This window comes from Spermophilus citellus (assembly GCF_964194105.1).
Source record: "Spermophilus citellus genome assembly, chromosome: 5".
NCBI classification, from domain to species: domain Eukaryota; kingdom Metazoa; phylum Chordata; class Mammalia; order Rodentia; family Sciuridae; genus Spermophilus; species Spermophilus citellus.
This window is the reverse complement of record NC_138186.1, coordinates 81,307,209-81,327,606: the sequence shown is the minus strand read 5'-3', so window position 1 is coordinate 81,327,606 and position 20,398 is coordinate 81,307,209. Positions and strand designations below refer to the sequence as shown.

The 20,398-nt window shown below is 36.4% G+C and overlaps 1 protein-coding gene across 1 annotated transcript in view; it reads right to left on the bottom strand.

The window, feature by feature from the left end:
• Positions 1–491: 491 nt before the first annotated feature.
• The window catches only part of COL19A1 (collagen type XIX alpha 1 chain), a 334,697-nt gene continuing 314,790 nt past the window's right edge, over positions 492–20,398 (bottom strand). Inside the window, exons 50-52 of the mRNA XM_081293835.1 lie at positions 8,456–8,584; positions 1,469–1,537; positions 492–1,364 (exon numbers count right to left, since the gene is read on the bottom strand). Coding sequence (XP_081149961.1) covers positions 1,237–1,364; positions 1,469–1,537; positions 8,456–8,584 — 326 coding nt within the window. The 3' untranslated portion in view covers positions 492–1,236. The remainder of the gene's footprint in view (positions 1,365–1,468; positions 1,538–8,455; positions 8,585–20,398) is intronic.

Sequence of the window (20,398 nt, the reverse complement as noted above, 5' to 3'; positions counted from 1 at the left end):
TATAGATAGGCAATAAAAATACCATGTAGTAAAACAGTTGACGATCACCGTGTCTTTGTTTCCTCTCAGAGGATGTGGTTTTGGGGAGAGTGTTAGCTCTTTCATTTGAGTGCCAGTTGCATGTGTGGTCCCATAGCTTTCCTTTGCCGAAGCTTCTGGAGAAACATTATTCTCCTTAGGAGATTTTGGGCTGCACCTTCTCAATATGCGTTTGTTGACACCACACATTCATCAGCTAGGGCAAGTCGGTTTCTTCTTCAGTTGCTACAAATCTGTCCTTGGTTTGGTGGCCAGTTCTTGTCTTAAAGTCTGAGGGTCATGAGGTCAGAAGGATAACAGGTACAGGGGCCCAAAGCGAGGCCATTTAAACTTCACGAGTACCAAAGATGCCTTGGTGCCTTCACCACCAAACACCTCTTAGGGAAAAGAGCTTTCTTCTCTTCATTAAATGAGAAACTCAGTGAAGGGAACACAGAGTGCTAGGCTTTTTTCATGGGACTCTTAAACAATTGTCACTTTGTTCCTTTTTTCCCCCATGCAGTATGTATTCATGCCAGTAGTGATTGCTTTGAATAAAATTCATTATATAAAGAATCAAAAAAATTACTTTAGCTGTTGGTGATGGTGAGTTTTTGGGCTCCCTGATTAAAACAGTCTCCTTTAATTTTTCCAAAGCATAGTTATAAAGTGAAGCTCTTATTGCCTAAATATTTTTCTGCAAAAGTAGGATGGGTGTAGGATGGCATAAGAATTCTTGTAAAAGTAATCAAAAAAGATTAATAGGAGCAATACACAAGAAAGTGAACAAAATTTTTAGCAATGACACTAAATTCCATTGCTAAGAAAACTTCAAGTCTGAAACTTTAGAATTAAGAGATCAGAGGTCAATTACATGATGACAAGTGTACAAAATGTACAACATCATCCGTCTACCAAATCATATGATGTTTTTTTGAAGTACTAACAACAAGATTTGCTTGCATGTTTCATATAAAACTGAATACAAATCGTAGTATTGATGAGGCAAAACATATGGAATGAATTTGGGGAAAATCTGAAATACTAATTTGCAATTATTGTAGGAACAGGATTCAGACTTTTGCATTTAATGTCTGACTTACAGTAAAATTCTAAAAAGAAAAAAAAAGCAGCCCACAAACTGTGAGAGTTTGACAGAAATAAGATAGCTCCAAAGGCGGAAGGTATCCTCAGGAACCAAGTCTTCCTCAGGTGTGCTCATTTCCCACCTGCCCGCTGATGGGCATGAGACACAGGATGGAGGCAATCTTCTGGGTTACATCTTCCACTGGGTCCTGGGGGGCCCTGGGGCCCTGGAGTACCCGGTGAGCCTGGCAAACCCATAGCTAATGAAAAAAAGGATCCCATTAGAATGCAGAACACATACTATCCATTCTCTTTTCCTACAGACAACATGGATCATGTGTTAGGGAGATAGCATCACTATTACCTGAAGTCCCAGGAATACCTGGCAATCCAATTCCAGGTTCACCTCTTTCTCCCTTTTGTCCTCGGTAGCCTAAGGGAGAGATAAAAAGAGTTGGAAAAAGTAAGAGTGTTCTATGGCAACATAACCCATACAAGAACCATTTTCAGAGTCATGATGTTTATGTGATTTCTTTACTTAACATAAATCATATATTAGCCATCTGTTCTGCATGAAGCACATATTTAGTTAAATATCAGATTGGTGTGATAAGACAATGAGGATCTTAAAAATACATAACTAATACAAAATGTCCAAGTAGTCAAATTCTTGATAGATTTTTTGCCAATGAAATTGATACTGAACTCAAATTGATCATTTGTATCTTTTTCAAATGACAATGACAAGGTGTATGAGTCCTCTTCAATAGAAATTCTGACTGGAGGCTAGGTATAGGCTAAATAAAAGAAGAATACTGAAAAAGTTCTGCTTAACATTAGGACAAGATATTACAAGGCTCTGAACCTTATCCTATCAAATAAAGGAAATGAAAGGAACAAACAGCTCAGGATTTCAATAAATGACAGCAACGAGTACATGTGAGTCAGCTCATCTTGAGTCAGGTCTTTGTTCAAATTGCTGACTATAACAACACAATAAAACTAGAACAGCAATTCCGTATTTTAACATGGAAGTTTATAAATCCAAAGGACCAGGAACTTCACTAATGCTAGAGAACAAGGGGAGATGGGGGGATCCTCCCAAGCATACTTCATCATCTTAAGATACTGTAGCAAGGCTGGGGGTGTAGCTCAGTAGTAGAGCACTTTTCTAGCATGTGCAAGGCCTTGGGCTCTATCTGTCCCCAACACACACACACACACACACACACACACACACACTTCACAAAAATGAATTTGGTCTAAGACCTGTGTACATGTTAAGGTAAAATCATTCTGGTTCTAGAATATGCTTCTTTTTGCCTGAGCTAGACATTCCAAGGCAATTTGTACCCTAGGAGTCCTTACCTGTGCTTTAAAAAAGCCCCCAAATATGTTTATATTTTTTATATATTGGCATTCACATAATAATTTGAAGAAAAGGTTCAGAGCTGTAAGAGTTTCACAGTGATGGTAAATAGTTTTTATTTCTGATTTTTTTCATGCTTATACAATAGCTTAAACATTGTTCCTAGTCTCAAATGAACACGACAATCACACAGAACCATGCAGAAACACAGGAAGGATCTAAGTAGGACAGCATCTCAGTAGGAAACAGTAGGCCCTAACTTGGCTGTGTTTTGTCATAAAAGTTTGTCATTACAACAGAACATGTCAGGAGGAGAAAATTTAATCTCCCTATGAATAGCACATATGATGTTTTCCCCCCATGCCTGTTGAGAGTTAGACATCAGTTTTTGGGTTGTCATTGTCAATTCTGACTTGACCATACAGTGTACACATTATCTAAGTCACAATAGCAATGTATCACCACACAGTTATATTTTTGCTTTACAGGTGTGACCTGAACAGGAACATGAACATAATGGAATAACAGATATATGATAATGAAATATATTGGGAATACATAGATGAGGATATTTCACAAATTCATATCTGAAAACTATGTTGAAGATGTTTGATAAAATCCTAGATCCTAGAAAGAACAGTGGCTTGAACATGGGGCAAAAATGTCCTAAGTTGATACATATTCAAATTTTCAAATTTAAAATAGTTACAGGATTTCTTTAAGTGGCTTTCATTTAACATATGTGAACCGCAAGGAAGAATGTACTTAGGACCACTTGAAAGCACCGTTCCAAATCCATTATTTAAACATTTCTGGAGTAAAATAACATTTATTATCTAAGGTTTATTTAATAGGCCTCACTATCACATAAAAATTGTCAAGTTGACCCTCAAGCTATCTCAGTAAGTACTTAATAGGCTAAAAAAGAGGAAGAAAGAAAAATAAGAAAAGATATATGAATTTTTGATTAATAAGAGGATTAACAAGACTGTGACCTAATTTGAAGTGAAAAATATCTCCGTAAATACAAAAAAACCCTGCCTATTTGTTTTTGCATAGTTTAAATTCAATTTTCAGATTTTAATATAATGCAAAAAATACATTATTCCACATGGATTACAGGGCATATGGCTTCAAAATGATAATTTGTATATTTGTATAATAAGGACATGTTTACCGTCCTCCTGTCAAATGTAACAATTTCTTTGTACAAATTTCTCAGTTCATTAGGTTAATAACTACCTGTTAGTAACAGATAAAGCCACTGAATTGCACAAACAGAGTGCTTTCTACTCTTGAGTTTCCTAATAAGGTCCCAAACTGCGATAAAGCCATAGGATCTTATTTTATAATTGCTTCATAACCAACTGTCAGATAGAAGTGCTAATAAAGTCATTACATTTTCTCCTTTTCTAGGATTTAGCTTTTTACTTCTTTAGAGTAGTAGTCTCTTTAAATTTGGAAGAGGCTGGTCTATCTCCAAGCAGACCTATATTTCCATAGATCACAAGTACACAGTGTGATAATTTGACATCACTGCAGTTTATATACGAAGGCAGAAACAGAAAAGCACTGTCCTAAAGGACGTAGAGGTACTGGTCATTGGTGAAACATGGTGCTTGTTGTAAATTTTCAGGAGGTAGACTGTATTTATTACCAGTAGGGAGATTTTAGTTTTAACTCCAGATATTTACTTTTAAATTTATATATATATATATATATATATATGCATCTATATGAATATTGGACAAAGGAGGCCAGAAAAAGGGTACCATTGGTATTTTGGAAGAATAATTCTTCATGTGGGGGGACTGCCTCATGTCTTACAAGTTGTTTAGCTTCTCTGGTTCTGGTCTACTAATTTTTGGCAGTACTCCTCAATCATTGTGCCCACACTCACAAAAGGTCCTGCTGCTAACATATTTGAAAGGTCAATCTATACCAGTTACATAAACTATTCTATGGGCCATTAGATTACAAAAACCAGGTTTCTCTTCACTTATAAGCCAATAATAGCTAACTTCTAAAAGTTAAAAAATAAAAACAACTACTCCCATAATATCTTTTTAAAACCAATGGAAGGCATATGGATGAGTCTTTTTCTCCCTCCTACTAACCCACATGTGAGGTGAAAGAAATAGGACTTTCAAATGTGTATTTATTCCTCAGTGTTTTCATAGTGGCAGAGAATCAGTGGAGCAGTCGTAAAATTATTTCTCAAAAACTCATCCAAGAAATTAAATGTTAGGAGAATTTGCCTCTCCTTTTTTGTAGAGAAGAACCTGCCTGGATCTTGCGTCTCAGGACCTCTTTGATTCTAATGTAGCACATTCTCACTCACCTGTTGGAGCACCAGCCATCAGGCTGGGTGCTGCCCACCTGAGGGGCGAACTCCAGGGCAAGTTCTCCTCTCAAGGCACAGCGAGAAGGCAATATTCAGACCCCAACAGAATGGCTCAAATAAAACACTCTGCAAATGCTTTTGAATTGAAAAAGACAGCAACAATCACCCCTTTGAGAGTATAGAAAAAAATGCAAAAAGGTGACCTAACTTGGAATCCTAATGCTCTTCATTCCTTAAGAAGATCAAGGTGCTGAAAGGGGACCCACAGGCTTTCATTATCAGAGTCTCAGTAGGAACAATACCTCCTTTTTTCAACCTGGATTGTGTACTTCTATTTGTCACACATCGATTTTCTCATTGCTTTCTACAGTCTTCTGCTTCTTAGAATAAGCACAGGAAACTTTATGAGGCCCCTTTATGTGTTTGCCTTTCCCTATCCATAAGGAGCAAATAAAAGGACTCCATTGTACATGTTTCAAAACAAACCACTTAATTTTAAATGATGGTTTTCTTTCCTTACAAACACTGAAAGAACTATATGTCATTTAGAAAATTCACAAAAGCCACCATTAATAGAACTCACGCATGGGCAGAACACACTGCACCACATACAGAAGTCCTACTTCCTTTCCCTTTCTCTGCTGCGTGACCCTTCCTCAAATTCCACTTTACTGTATCAGGGATGAAGAGGACCAATTCAGACAATAGCATTTGACGTTCTCATGGTCACTAACGAAGATATTTCATATGCATTTTTTTTTACTTCCTTTTCAAGAAAATTTTTAAATCTCACAGCAAAACTTTGAAGTCATAGCATGGTTTCATCTTCTGAGCACTTCATATTTATTTATCCACCAAAGAAAAACTCTTCAATTCCTTATGCCCTCCTGTAGAGGTACCAGAAATCAAGCAGAAAGAAACCTTGTTTTCTTTTCTTCTTTTTCGTTTTTTTTCCCCCAGTAGATTTCTCTGTGCCTTTAGATAGGATTATCAGTACAACATTAATTATAGGCAAACTTCTATAAAAATGAATCTCATTTTTCTTTACAAGTTTTTTTTTTCTGCTGCTTCGCTGAAAATTTAACAAATGATGAAAAGGTTGAGGAGACAACTAAGAAGTTATGTGTCTGTTGTCAGAAACCCGTTTAGGACAAATGTTTGGTCAATTTTAGTAAACCTTGGTTTTAAAAAATTGGAAATCATGTGGCAAAATCTTTCAAATTCAAGAATTGCTTGCAAAGTCCTATGAAAAGTTCAAGTAGTTTATGATGTCTCCTAGACAGAGTGGCATAGACATCCCTTGCAAAAGGGAGGGCAAGTGGAATAATGAGCAGAAGTCTTGTTTCCAAAAATGTCACTAATACTGCTGATTTGGAATTGCCTGTGACTGATGGACTTTTCCAACACCTAGGATGGTTCCAGAAGCCATGGTTGTGTAGAACAGGTGACTCTAGTTCCAAAGAGGTTTTCTCTGGTCAGCCAATTTTCCATTGTTCCTGTTGTCTGAGATCACCAATGTCTGAAGGATCTGTCCAAAGTTTTTCTTCTATTGTTATTGACACTGCTTATCCTTCATGAGATCTGAGGTATCTTCAGGTGGGCTTTCAAGATCTTCACTCCAGTTCTCTTATATTCTGACTTCAAAACAGACCCAATAGGTGAAAGATAATAACCACCCACCCACCAATGGTAGACACATAGAGATTACTTCTGATTCCACACATTCCTCTTTCCTCTAACAATCTGTCAAACATTCCTATGATCTAAGAGAAAGGTAGGGTATAATGTAGTTTAAGGAAACTAGAGTGATCATGAAGCTGAGCCTTGAGGCCAGATCGAATATCCAACTCCCTGTTAAGCTCACCTGACACTTGTCTTCCAAAAGAATCAGATGAAGTTTGTTTTCTTTCATTAGGAGTTTGATGATTAGCAAAAGGGCCTGGGTCAACCACTCTAGTTCATCCCTTGTGTAATAGGTTGGGAGCTGCACATGAGCAAACTAATCAGTGACAAGAATAGCCTGAGGAAATAATGATCTTTGCAGAACTGAAAAGCATCTGGTGAGGAGGCAGTTACGACCAGATAGGTGTCATTCAGTAACAAACCTCCACCTGTGAGAAGGTGCCCACCAGTCTGTGATGAACCATCTTCTATAACTGCCTCTAAGTCAACTTCAGGGTAAGATGGCCCTCCATCTTCTAATCAGCTAGCTCTACTTAGTACAAGTGATTTCTCTACCACTGCCTTGCTCCTCTTCTAATCAGCTAGCTCTACTTAGTACAAGTGATTTCTCTACCACTGCCTTGCTCCTAGATGACTAAGGGGCTTCCATTTTGGGGTAAATAAACCTAGCCTTTCCACTAACAAATCTGGCAGCCAGCCAGGAGTAAGGGCTCCAGTCGACCTCGGAGGGAATATCTCCTGGGTAAGTCTCCCCAGCTGCCATGGCCTCTTGCTTTGGGGGCTGTCCTCCGGCTTTCCGGTTCTGTTGCCCATAGTAGCCTCCAAATGCTACTTGCTGTGGAAGAGAGGAGTTGTCTCTGGTAAATCAAGGGACAAAAATCTGGAGTCACCTAGGGTGTACCACTGAAAACCCTCTTCCCCTCCATCTGGTTTACAGAGCACTCTCTGGGATTGGGAGTGGTTTCAGGACTTCACCCAGAGTCTCAGAACTGGTTCCCTGGTGTCTGGGGTCTGTCGTTTTTTGGTAGGCAGGGCTGCTAGGTATATCTGTGCTTAAGGTTGGCAAGATAGTTCTGCTAAATCTGGAAACCAGTTCACTGGTGTCTGCTTTTCTCTGTGTCTACTCATCTCTGTATATAACTGGAATGGGGAATGTGATGTGTCACTCAGTGGAAACTGTTGGGGATAGTTTTGAGTAGATGGTGCCTGAAAATGGATTCTAGAGAATTTAATTCAAACTGGCCAGGGTGAACTGCCCCTAGAATTCCTAAGAATAACTTTGTGGGAGAACTAGTTGTCTCCTCAGGTTCTCTGGTCTTGCCTTTTGTGGTATATACTTACTGAATTTGGCATTTCCTTATCCAAATTTGTGACTCTTATAAGCCCAAGTCTATTTGACCACTTTGCTGATTGCTGACCATATTCTACAACATAACCTTATCAGAATAATTTAGTCAAGCCAAATTTAAGATCATGTCTCTTATCAAGTTGTTGTCAATGGAACAATTTATTATTTTGTTTTGCTAAGAGTTTCTATATACAAGCTCTATTAAAGCAGAAGAATTCTAAAATTTTTCCCCAATATACTTTGGACCCAGGAGACTATTTGTAGTAGAATTTTCTAAGACACTGCTCAGTTTCCTTACGATTCTAAGATGAGTCTTGTCTAACTTAGAGCTTAAAGGATGTCTAAACATAAGATTTGTTGATAATGATATGAAAATGTACATTGCTGTTATTGTTGTACTAAATATTAAAATGCATTTAGAATAGTAGATAATTAAATTTGAAGAAATTTAATTTCTTCAAATATTTGACTTCTAGAAAGACAAATATTAACAAGCTATTTTCTCTCTATATTTTATATTATATATTAACTGTAATTAGCATGTTGTAAACACTGGGGGTTAAAAATTGGTAAACAAATATTACACATATTACACTTGAAGACTTACCTTGGGGTCCAGGGTCTCCTGGTGGCCCAGGTAACCCATCCTTTCCTGGTGGTCCAGGCCTCCCATGAGCTTGAGCAGCCAACATTGCTGCTGGCAGCTTGAGTTGGGATAGAAACACAGCCATCCTCTCTTCATTTGTGAAAGAAAAAAATAATATGTAATAAATATTTTTGTCAAACTTTCAAAAAATTTATATAAAATTTAAAATTCAAATTGAAGCACATCTAATTTCTGACTGCTAAATGTATTTGAGACATAAAATTAATTACATAAGGTTGTTTAAATATAGAACAGTCGTGTCACTCAGAGGCTCTGAATTGTCAGGGCTCCTGAGATGAAGTAGGCTAGTGGTTAGAACATTAGTCTGAAAGTTAATTAACTTCTGGTTATGACTTGTGGAGAGAATTTAGGTCCACATTATGGTTTTAATAACTTTTAAGCACTTTGCAAAAAATGTTGTAAATGTGCGGTGATTTTAAAATATCTTCACAAATTCTTTGACTCTCCCAAAGTTGGGAGTGAGGGCTGTTTTCTTATGACTTTTTTTTTTTTTTTTTTTTTTGGTTGTGGTGCTGGGGATTGAACTCAGGGCCCTGCGCATGTGAGGCAAGTACTCTAACAACTGAGCTATATCCCCAGCCCCTGAGTTTTCTTATGAATAGGAAAAAAAAAAAGAACTAATAATGTGCAACTAGAGAGAGATCATGGCTTCCTAGTTGCCAAGGAAGCCAGCTGCCACGTAGTAAGAAGTCCCACAGAGAGGAATTGATGTCACCTGCCAACAATCATGTGTATAAATTTGGAGGTAGATCATCCTCAATCAAGCCTTTAAATGACTGCAGCCCTGAATGACATCATGATTGCAACTTAATTGTAGATTTGAAGCCAGAACCATACAACTAAGCAACACGTCAAGTCCCTGACCCATAGAAAATACAACCTAATGAGTGTTTATTATTGTAAGCCACTGACATTTGTAGGTGTTTTCTTCTGCAGCAACAGGCAACTCATATAGTATATGACCATTGTTATCCTTGAACAAAATTGCATTAATAATAAAGATTTGTTTATTGAAAATATTGCCGTTAGCTCCACACTCACTTATGTCACTATTTATGCTTTATAGTGGACAAATATAATAAATTGTCAAAAACTAATTTATTTCTTAATAAGGGTATTTAAGATATCTTCTTTATTCACTTTTGTTTGAATAAGGGCTCACTAACTAGAAATTCAATCAGGTTTTTAGTAGAATTTCTAATTTGACCAAAGGGGGAAAAAATTCAGCATTGGTACAGAAGAGCATTCTCTCAATTCTAGCTGTAGGCACAGTGAAAACAACAAAGTCCTTCTGTAAATTTCTGTGAACCTGAAAACACTGAAGCTAAGAACACACAAATTATGGGGAATTGACACTATTCAGAACACTTAAAAATGTTAACTAGATATACAAAAACCTTCTGTGAGTAAAATACTTTCTAAGCAAGCAAAAATGATTTCTCATTGTCCTTGTCCTTTATTCTCCAAACTGCCTGGTGCCTAACTCTGTTCTTCTAGATCCTGGAGAAATGATTCAAGCAGAAAGAAAGCACTCAAAGCTCCTCAATGCAGCTCAGCCATTGCTGGTGAAAGCACCTTTACCATGGGCATCTTGGGGGGCAACTATTAATACTTATTAGTCGGAGGGCTTTAGATGAAAGCATATGTGATACAATTTACACTGGGTTCTTTAGATGAAAGCATAAGAAGTTGGTATATTCATGAAATTTAAAGGATATGGAAAGTAAAGCCTAAGGAATATATATAGGAAAATGTAAGAATTTTCAATTTAAAATAAGTTTCTAAACAAGATACGTTAGTTAAATTTGCTAAATATTCTTTCTAAGCAGGACTTCGCATGACAGATTTTATACTTTCTGCTTTAATTGCTCTTATTGTGGAATAAGGGAAAGATGATCATTTAAATAAGAACTATTGTCTGTTTTTATAAGCTTAATATACTCTGAAGAGTATTTGCTCATAATTAACAGGTTAGAAATAGTCTGATAGAACAGATTAGGAATATGTTATATAATTACAAGATTTTTTATTCAATTACTTTTTTGAATAGTCACTTCAGAATTATACTTATCACTACTGAATTCTTGGTTATTAATCCCACATAGACTATTATTGAGTTAAATTTTACCTCATAAGCATATTCAATATTTTCCAACTATCTGGAATTAACTTTGATAATGTCATTAATTCAATCAAGATCTATAATAAATATAATCTATCACTGGGTTCTTTATTTAAACTTGTTTATTTTATATTATCACATATATGCATGAATATAAGCTTGGATACACACATGTATGTATATCCAAGCTAATTTATAGATAATTAGGTTTAAAATAGAAAACTGGAGGAAGGCATAGCCTTGTCCTGATAAATATTAATGTTTCTTTTCACATAGAATTGTCAAAAAGCAAAATCTCTTAGTAATTTAAATGATTTCATTTGTAAGATATAAATACAATTTTTCAAGAATACATGGACTATCATAAGAAATCTATGTAAAATAATCAGCCTGGGTTTTCTTTAGATAAATCTTCCAGAAGCATTTCTTACAGATGAAGTTAGTGTTTTTTTTTCCTTCTACATAAAGACCAAATGATGGTAACATACTAGGAACTGCTGGTTAGAAAACACATAGGCCAGATCATGCAGACCTTGTAAGAAATTACTTCAATTCCCTTCAATCTTCTCACTTAGTTTAGTTCATTTACAAAGCTGAACTGCAAAGTTATGCTTCACTTAAGCAAACATGTATGTTTTACAAATTTGATAAATTGCTTTGGAGTGAAACTTGTTTTACTATGGGCTATCAATAAAATATTAGAAACAATGTAGACCCTTAAACTACTTAAGAAAGTATAAAAAAATTTCGTAGAGAATTAAGGGGGAAATCCCAACATATGTTAAACATTAGCTGTATGATCAGAGAGTAACTACACTTACATCCCAAGTCAGAAAGGAAGCAAAATAGAAACATAGATTTAATGATGACTGTGAGACATGTGGATCTGATAGTGCTCATCCCAAGGAGTGACATTAAATTATCTTCCTTATCATAAAATGTTTATCACCTGAGTCTCTACCTTGGATGTTTTGTTGATGTTAATATATTTAATTCCAGTAACAGATGAAACAAACATGTAATTAACATGCAATTAGTTTTGCAAATCATGTTGAATGTAAATTAATCATATTATAAACTGCTTTTTGAAGCAGGAAATTCGATGTTCATACATTGAAATGTGTAGTGTTTTGCACTTCAAATATGGTCAATTATATAATTTAAGTGTCTTTGAATGCCTTCAATGTCTAAATATAAATATTCACAGTACTCATTTTTCCTCCTTAATGTATGAATTGAATTTACAAGTATTTTGCTTTGGGTGGTTTTTTAATATTTTTAGAAAAACAATTTAAATCTAGCTGTAAATTATCTAGCTTTAAGATACATTCAGAAATAGTCATTTAGCATTAGGCTAATTGCCTCTTCTGAACCCTACCCTAATGCTCTATAATTTAAAATAATATGGTTCTGAGCATCGAAATGAATTGTAAAATCCTGTTATCTTAATTGCCTTTCCTCTGTTTTCAGGGATCTTCAGTCAATTAAACTGTTTTTGGCTATGCTTTCTAATGAGGCAGGAAATTAAAGAGTTTAGATTAGAGGTGTACATAAACTAAACACACATGCCATCTGTCAAGGTAGAACCACAGTAGTCTAACAAACAGACTTCCTTGGAAAAAGACATCAATGTGACGATAAATTACATTATTCAGAATAGGAAGAGACATTCAGATATCTTCTGGTCCACATCTCTTCTCTGTTTCACAGAGGGAATTTGACTCTTTGAAAATCATCTTTTCCTCCTAATGCCCAATGTTTAATTGCCCATTTTCTAAGTATAACATCATCTTATTTTCTTTTGTTACTCCTTTATGCAAATAGTAGTTAATGAATATTTACCTTGGGAAATCAGTCATACACTTGATAATGTTGTTACTTCTTAGTCTTAAGGTTAAATAACTTTTATTCATATGCTTAATAATTTGGTAAATCAGTTTTTGGTTCCATTATTCCAGAGTTTTCCCATATGTCTCTTAAATGTGGAAACCAAAATTATATATAATTTTCTCCTAAGGGGAAGAAGTATCAGAAGAGTAATTTGCTATGATATCTAATTTTTTAGTTTCATTTAAGCTGTTAATTCAAAAGTATCATGTGGATTCACATTTATTTTGTGGTTCATCGTCTCCAAAGGTTACTACTACATTTATTTTTGGTATACTACTTTGCTCCTTTGTAAGCATGTTGCTTTGAAATGTTGTTATGGGTATAGATGGTGGATTGAACACAGGGCTTTTTTACCTCCTAAATACCTGAAAAACAATATTAAGAACTTTCAGAGGCATAATACAAGAATGGGGAGAATATAAAAGGAGACAATAGCAACAAAATTTTGGGACTTGAGAATCTGATGGCTGTGGGATGTGTAGCTTAGACTTGAACTGAACCTTTATACTGAAAGTTGGGAAACAACCTGATTAAAGTCACAGAATCCCAGGAATTGGTAGTATAAGTTCCCCAGAAATTGAGGTTAAAGGAGAATTGGTTGAAAGTTTGTATCATAAGTCCTAAAACTCCATTTTCTACTCTATATAGTTGGGCAGTTGCCCCTCCCTAGCCCCAGCTAAAGCCTGAACATTTATTTGAAAAGGGCAAATAGACCATCTCTGCATTGGGACCCCAAATGCTGCTGAGACTCTGGATTCAATATCAAAAAAAGGGAAATAAGTGTACATTTACATGCTTCCTGCAGAACTGGTAACCAGGCTGGAAATGGAAATGTCTCCACTGAGGAATCTGACCTCTGAGACATAGATACTGAAATTGAGGTCCCCTAACTTAAAAGCCCAGCTAGCTATTCTAAAGTGAAGACCTGCTGTTCACTCACAACTTCAATCAATTTTTTAAAAATATTTATTTTTTAGTTGTTGGACACAATATCTTTATTTTTATTTTATGTGGTGCTGAGAATCAAACCCAGGGCCTTGCACATGCTAAGTGAGCGCTCTACCATGGAGCCACAATCCCAGCCCCTCAATCAAATTTTTAGACCCCACTCTTAGGTATGAACAGACATTATTGGTCATTGAGGAGATTCTATCAATTGAATCCCAGAGTCCCTCAACAAGTTGGAAAAAACACACTATGTTGTGGAAAATATTTTTTAAAACTATATAGCTCTGATATGTATATATACAAATATGTATATACAGAGGACAGATGTTACAACCCTGAAATAGGAGAACAGGATGATATATATCCATACACATTCATATGAATGTGAAATATATGTATGAAAAATAGAGAAAACACAAGGGATTTCCCAAATGCCGGAAATCTGGAAACAAATTATTGTACAAGGACACAGCCCTGACCTTCCTTTCTCCCAGTTGTGGATGTGACTTTGTTAGTCTTGAATGATTAGTCAGTCTTGTTATGTATAAAGAATGAAGAGCCAGATGTTTATACACACTCTTGCATAGGTTTGTAAATTATTACTGCATGTTTGGAAAAAGCATTCGACAAAGTACAGCATCGCTTTATGTTCAAAACTCTAGAAAAATTAGGGATAACAGGATCATACCTCAACATTGTAAAAACAATCTATGATAAGCCACAGGCCAGCATCATTCTGAATGGAGAAAAATTGAAGGCATTCCCTCTAAGATCTGGTACAAGACAGGGATGCCCTCTCTCACCACTTCTGTTCAACATAGTCCTCGAAACACTGGCCAGAGCAATTAGACAGACGAAAGAAATTAAAGGCATAAAAATAGGAAAAGAAGAACTTAAATTATCACTATTTGCAGATGACATGATTCTATACCTAGCAGACCCAAAAGGGTCTACAAAGAAACTATTAGAGGTAATAAATGAATTCAGCAAAGTGGCAGGATATAAAATCAACATGCATAAATCAAATGCATTCCTGTATATCAGCGACAAATCCTCTGAAACGGAAATGAGGACAACTACTCCATTCACAATGTCCCCCCCAAAAATAAAATACTTGGGAATCAACCTAACAAAAGAGGTGAAAGACCTATACAATGAAAACTACAGAACCCTAAAGAGAGAGATAGAAGAAGACCTCAGAAGATGGCAAAATATACCCTGTTCATGGATAGGCAGAGATAACATCATCAAAATGGCGATATTACCAAAAGTTGTCTATAGGTTTAATGCAATGCCAATCAAAATCCCAACGGCATTTCTTGTAGAAATAGATAAAGCAATCATGAAATTCATATGGAAGAATAAAAGACCCAGAATAGCAAAAACAATGCTAAGCAGGAAGTGTGAATCAGTCGGTATAGCGATACCAGACTTCAAACTATACTACAGAGCAATAGTAACAAAAACAGCATGGTACTGGTACCAAAACAGGCGGGTGGACCAAGGTACAGAATAGAGGACACAGTAACCAATCCACAAAACTACAACTATCTTATATTTGATAAAGGGGCTAAAAGCATGCAATGGAGGAAGGATAGCATCTTCAACAAATGGTGCTGGGAAAACTGGAAATCCATTTGCATCAAAATGAAACTGAATCCCTTTCTCTCGCCATGCACAAAAGTCAACTCAAAATGGATCAAGGAGCTTGATATTAAATCAGAGACACGGCATCTGATAGAAGAAAAAGTTGGCTATGATCTACATACTGTGGGGTCAGGCTCCAAATTCCTCAATAGGACACCTATAGCGCAAGAGTTAACTAGAATCAACAAATGGGACTTACTCAAACTAAAAAGTTTTTTCTCAGCAAAAGAAACAATAAGAGAGATAAACAGGGAGCCTACATCCTGGGAACAAATCTTTACTCCACACACTTCAGATAGAGCCCTAATATCCAGAGTATACAAAGAACTCAAAAAATTAGACAATAAGATAACAAATAACCCAATCAACAAATGGGCCAAGGACCTGAACAGACACTTCTCAGAGGAGGACATACAATCAATCAATAAGTACATGAAAAAATGCTCACCATCTCTAGCAGTCAGAGAAATGCAAATCAAAACCACCCTAAGATACCATCTCACTCCAGTAAGATTGGCAGCCATTATGAAGTCCAACAACAACAAGTGCTGGAGAGGATGCGGGGAAAAGGGTACACTTGTTCATTGTTGGTGGGACTGCAAATTGGTGCAGCCAATTTGGAAAGCAGTATGGAGATTTCTTGGAAAGCTGGGAATGGAACCACCATTTGACCCAGCTATTCCCCTTCTCGGTATATTCCCTAAAGACCTAATAAGAGCATGCTACAGGGACACTGCTACATCGATGTTCATAGCAGCACAATTCACGATAGCAAGATTGTGGAACCAACCTAGATGCCCTTCAATAGATGAATGGATAAAAAAATGTGGCATTTATACACAATGGAGTATTACTCTGCTTTAAAAAATGACAAAATCATAGAATTTGGAGGGAAATGGATGGCATTAGAGCAGATTATGCTAAGTGAAGCCAGCCAATCCTTAAAAAACAAATGCCAAATGACTTCTTTGATATAAGGGGAGTAACCAAGGACAGGGTAGGGACGAAGAGCTTGAGAAGAAGATTAACATTAAACAGGGACGAGAGGTGGGAGGGAAAGGGAGAGAGAAGGGAAATCGCATGGAAATGGAAGGTGATCCTCAGGGTTATACAAAATTACATGTAAGAGGAAAGGAGGGGTAGGAGAAGAATAATACAAGTGGAAGAAATGATTTCCAGTAGAGGGGGTAGAGAGAGAAAAGGGGAGGGGAGAGGAAGGGGGATAGTAGAGAATAGGATAGACAGCAGAATACATAAGACACTAGAATGGCAATATGTAAATCAATGGAAGTGTAACTGATGTGATACAGCAATCTGTATACGGGGTAAAAATGGGAGTTCATAACCCACTTGAATCAAACTGTGAAATATGATATATTAAGAACTATGTAATGTTTTGAACGACCAACAATAAAAAAAAAGAAAACCCAGAAAAAAAAAATTATTACTGCATGTTGATGTAAATTCCCAAGTAGAATGGAGTGGTACCATATCAAGAATTATACTACTCAGATCTGTTAAGACTATAATTTGTGTGGGCAGAATCATTGGTAGCTGCAAAGTCCTCATAAAGCCAAAAATGCTGATACATGGGTGGCATCTTTTCCTGCCCTGTGGGGTTGCCTTGCTTGGAAAAGGCCTTGACTTGTTGGCCAGTCAAATTGGGAATTTAATCTAACTTTCAAGTGGATGTACTTGTGGGCATTATCCAACTGGAACCTAGCCTTGGGCCTGGTGGAAAGACACCTCCCTCCATGGTTAGGTTTGGGAAGAGACATCAGGATGCTGAAAGAGGATTTGGTGGTCTGGAAAATAGCCCTAGTTGTGAGATCTGTGTTGAATCTAAGGGGTGAAAGGGAGTTGAGAAGGCCCATGTCTGGGTCCTGGCATAGATAGGGTTTCTATAGAGGTTCCCATCTGGGCACCTGGGATAATAAAGTGAGACAGCAGGAGCTCCTGAGGACTCCCTTAGGCCCTGCTATCAGTCTGTGACCTGCTGACCAGAGATAATTGCTTCCAAGGCTGTGGATTGCAGGGATGCATAGACAGAGCTAAGTATGAGCTGTCATTCTCGCTGTCTCTTGTGAAATTGCTAAGAGAAAGGGAGGCGGATGGGCACTACTGAACTGTAGCACTTTAGTGTGCTACTTAACTGTAACTGTTTTAATATGTGAAAATTAATCTTTGCTTTTAAAGAAAAAGCTTTCTGAAAAAAGGGGACTGTGACCTTCGAGCACTGATTTGTGAAAATGGAGATTTTTCTAGTTTCTTTTTTGTAAATGGTGTTCAGAAGCCATAGAAAAGGTGACTTTTAAGTGGAAAATCAAATGGGCTGAATTGAAATGATTTGGGGACAAATTAACTTAAGTGCTAAATAACTAAATTCTGGGTTTCAGATATAATTTTGTTTGGGAGAAGACCATTTTGCTGAACTGATGTCAAGAGATAAAAAGAGGAATATCATATAAGAGCCTCAGATCTAGGAGTTTCAACAGAAAAACATTTCCTTTAGAGTCTCTTTAGAATATTGTCATGAGGCTGAGACATCTGTGGCTTCTGATGGAACACTGGCTCTTGGGGCAGGGGAGGCTATTTAGCTACTCACCTGGACCTAGCAGGTTGGAACAGTCTGAGAGGAAGTAGGAAGAATGAGGACAAAGCCAGGAAAGACTCAGTACCTGTAAGCTTCCAGGTAGGGTGTAACTCAGAAGAAGGGGAATGAACTCAGGGGAAAGATACAGACTTAGAGGAGTTACAATTCAGACAGTGAAAGCTGGTAAACTTGCCCCAAGAGAGATGAAGAGTGGCTCAGTTCTCCTGACCTGCCTTTTCAGGAGACCAACAGCCGTCAATAGGAGTAAAGTGCAGAATGGCTTGGGAATGGCAGCGTGGGCCTTCCCTAGGGGAAGTGCCAGTGTTGTCTTTGCTGCAGAACAGGCTGCCAGAGTCCATGCTTTTATCCAGTGTCTGCTGAACTTAGAGAATGAATACCTCCCCTATATCCACACATCATTTTTCCCCCCTATTTTGCTTGGTTATATTTTCTGACATTCTTCATCAGCTTTCAAAAAGTTAAACTAATTTTTTTTTATCTTACCACAAGGTTAATTTTCTTTTCTTTTTTTGCATTTACAATTCTTATTACACATATAGAGCAAATTTTTTGTATCTCTGTATATAAAGTATGTCCACGCCAATTTATGCCATTATACATGTACATTTTTTTGCATTACAATTCTTAATACACATATATACTATATTTTTTCATATCCCTGTTTGTATATAAGGTATGTTGACACCCAATTCAGGTCTTTATACATGTACTTTGTATAATGATGACCATAAAAAGTTGAACTAATTACTGAGCTATTAAATAAGACTTTGTCTAAAGGCTTTTAAGAAATTGAAGTTCAACAACAAAGTTTCCTGAGATAAAAGATAATTAATGATACTAGAGCCCATGGAAATAAGGAGTGAAGGGGAAATTTAGATTGAAATTCCAAAACATAATTGCTGGCATTATCCTTTTCATGGTGGAGGTCCATTAAAGGTGTGAATGCTCTCTGATTGATTATATCCATCTACCCTTCAAACCTCTCATCCTTCCCCTTCCAGTTCGAGTTCTCCCTTCCAGAGAGGGAGAGGAAGAGGGGGAGGAGGAGGGGGAGCTGTGACTCATTTTTTTTTGTCTGCCTTATTTTAATATAATGTCCTCCAGTTCCATCCATTTTTTCTACAAATGACAGAATTTTATTCTTCATGGTTGAATTTTATTCTTTTTTTAAAAAAATATTTTTTAGTTGTAGTTGGACACAATACCTTTATTTTATTTATTTATTATGTGGTGCTGAGGATCAAACCCAGGGCCCCACACGTCCTAGGCAAACGCTCTACCACTGAGCTACAACTCCAGTCCCCTGAATTTTATTCTTTATGGCTCCATTGCATATACACACATACATATATATCATATATATGGTATACATATATATTATACTTATTCATTCATCTGTTGATGGATACCTTACTTGATTCCATATCTTAACTCTTTTTGAATGCCCCAATAAACATGAGTATGCAGGTATCTGTTCTGTATGCTGACTTTATGTCCTTTGAATATATACCCTGGAGTGAAATAGCTAGATCATATGGTAGTTATATTTTTAGCTTTTTAGGAACCTCAATACTATTTTACATAATGGCTGTACTAATTTATACTCCCACCAGCAGTATAAAAGTGTTCATTTTTCTCCATATTCTCCACCAGCTCTTTTGTTTTTGATAATAGCCATTATAACTGGGGTGAGATGATATGTCACTGTAGTTTTGATTGCATTTCCCTGGTGGTTAATGATTGAGCATTTTTTTCATGTTTATTGGCCATTTTTATTTCTTTCAAGAAATATCTGTTAGGTAATTTACTCATTTTTAAATTGGATTACTTGAGTCTTTAAATTCTTTATAAATCCTGGATATGAACTCTCTAATGATGACTAACTGGCAGATATTTTCTCCCATTCTGTAGGTTCTCTTCACTCTGTTGTTTCCTTTCCTTGCAGAAGATTTTTAGTTTGATGTAATTGCATCTGTCAATTTTTTGCTTTTTTTTCCCCTGTGCTTTTGTAAGCCCATCAGAGACTCATTACCTGTACCAATATCTTGAAATGTTTCCCTTATGCTTCCCTTTAGTAGTTTCAGGTCTTGCGTTTCAAGTTGCTTTTTGTAAGGAGTGAGAGTCAGGGGTCATGCTTCAGTCTTTGGCTGTCCAATTTTCCCAAGCAGGCCTTTTTCCAATGTGTTTTAGCACCTTTGTCAAGACTCAGTTGGATGTAGATGCATGGATTTATTTGTGTTCTCTATTATTTTCCATTGGTTTATTTGTCTGTTTTTAATGATAATACCATGCTGGGTTTTTTCGGTGGTTGTTACTATAGTTTTGTAGTATATCTTGAAATTGGTTATTGTGAGGCATCTAGCTTTGCTAGTTTTGCTCAAGATTGCTTTGGTTATTTGGAATCTTTTTTTCTTACATATGAATTTGAGGATCCTTTTTGAAGAATTCTCTTTGAAAAATGTTATTGGTATTTTGATAGTAATTGCTTTGAATATGTAGATCTTTGGGTATTATAGATATTTTAACAACATTAATTCTTCCAATTCATGAACATGGGGGCAGGGGAAATTCTTTTCACATTTCAATTTCAATTATTTTTGTAATTTACAACAGAGGGGTCTTTTACTTCCTTAGTTAAGTTTACTCCTCATTATTTTATTTA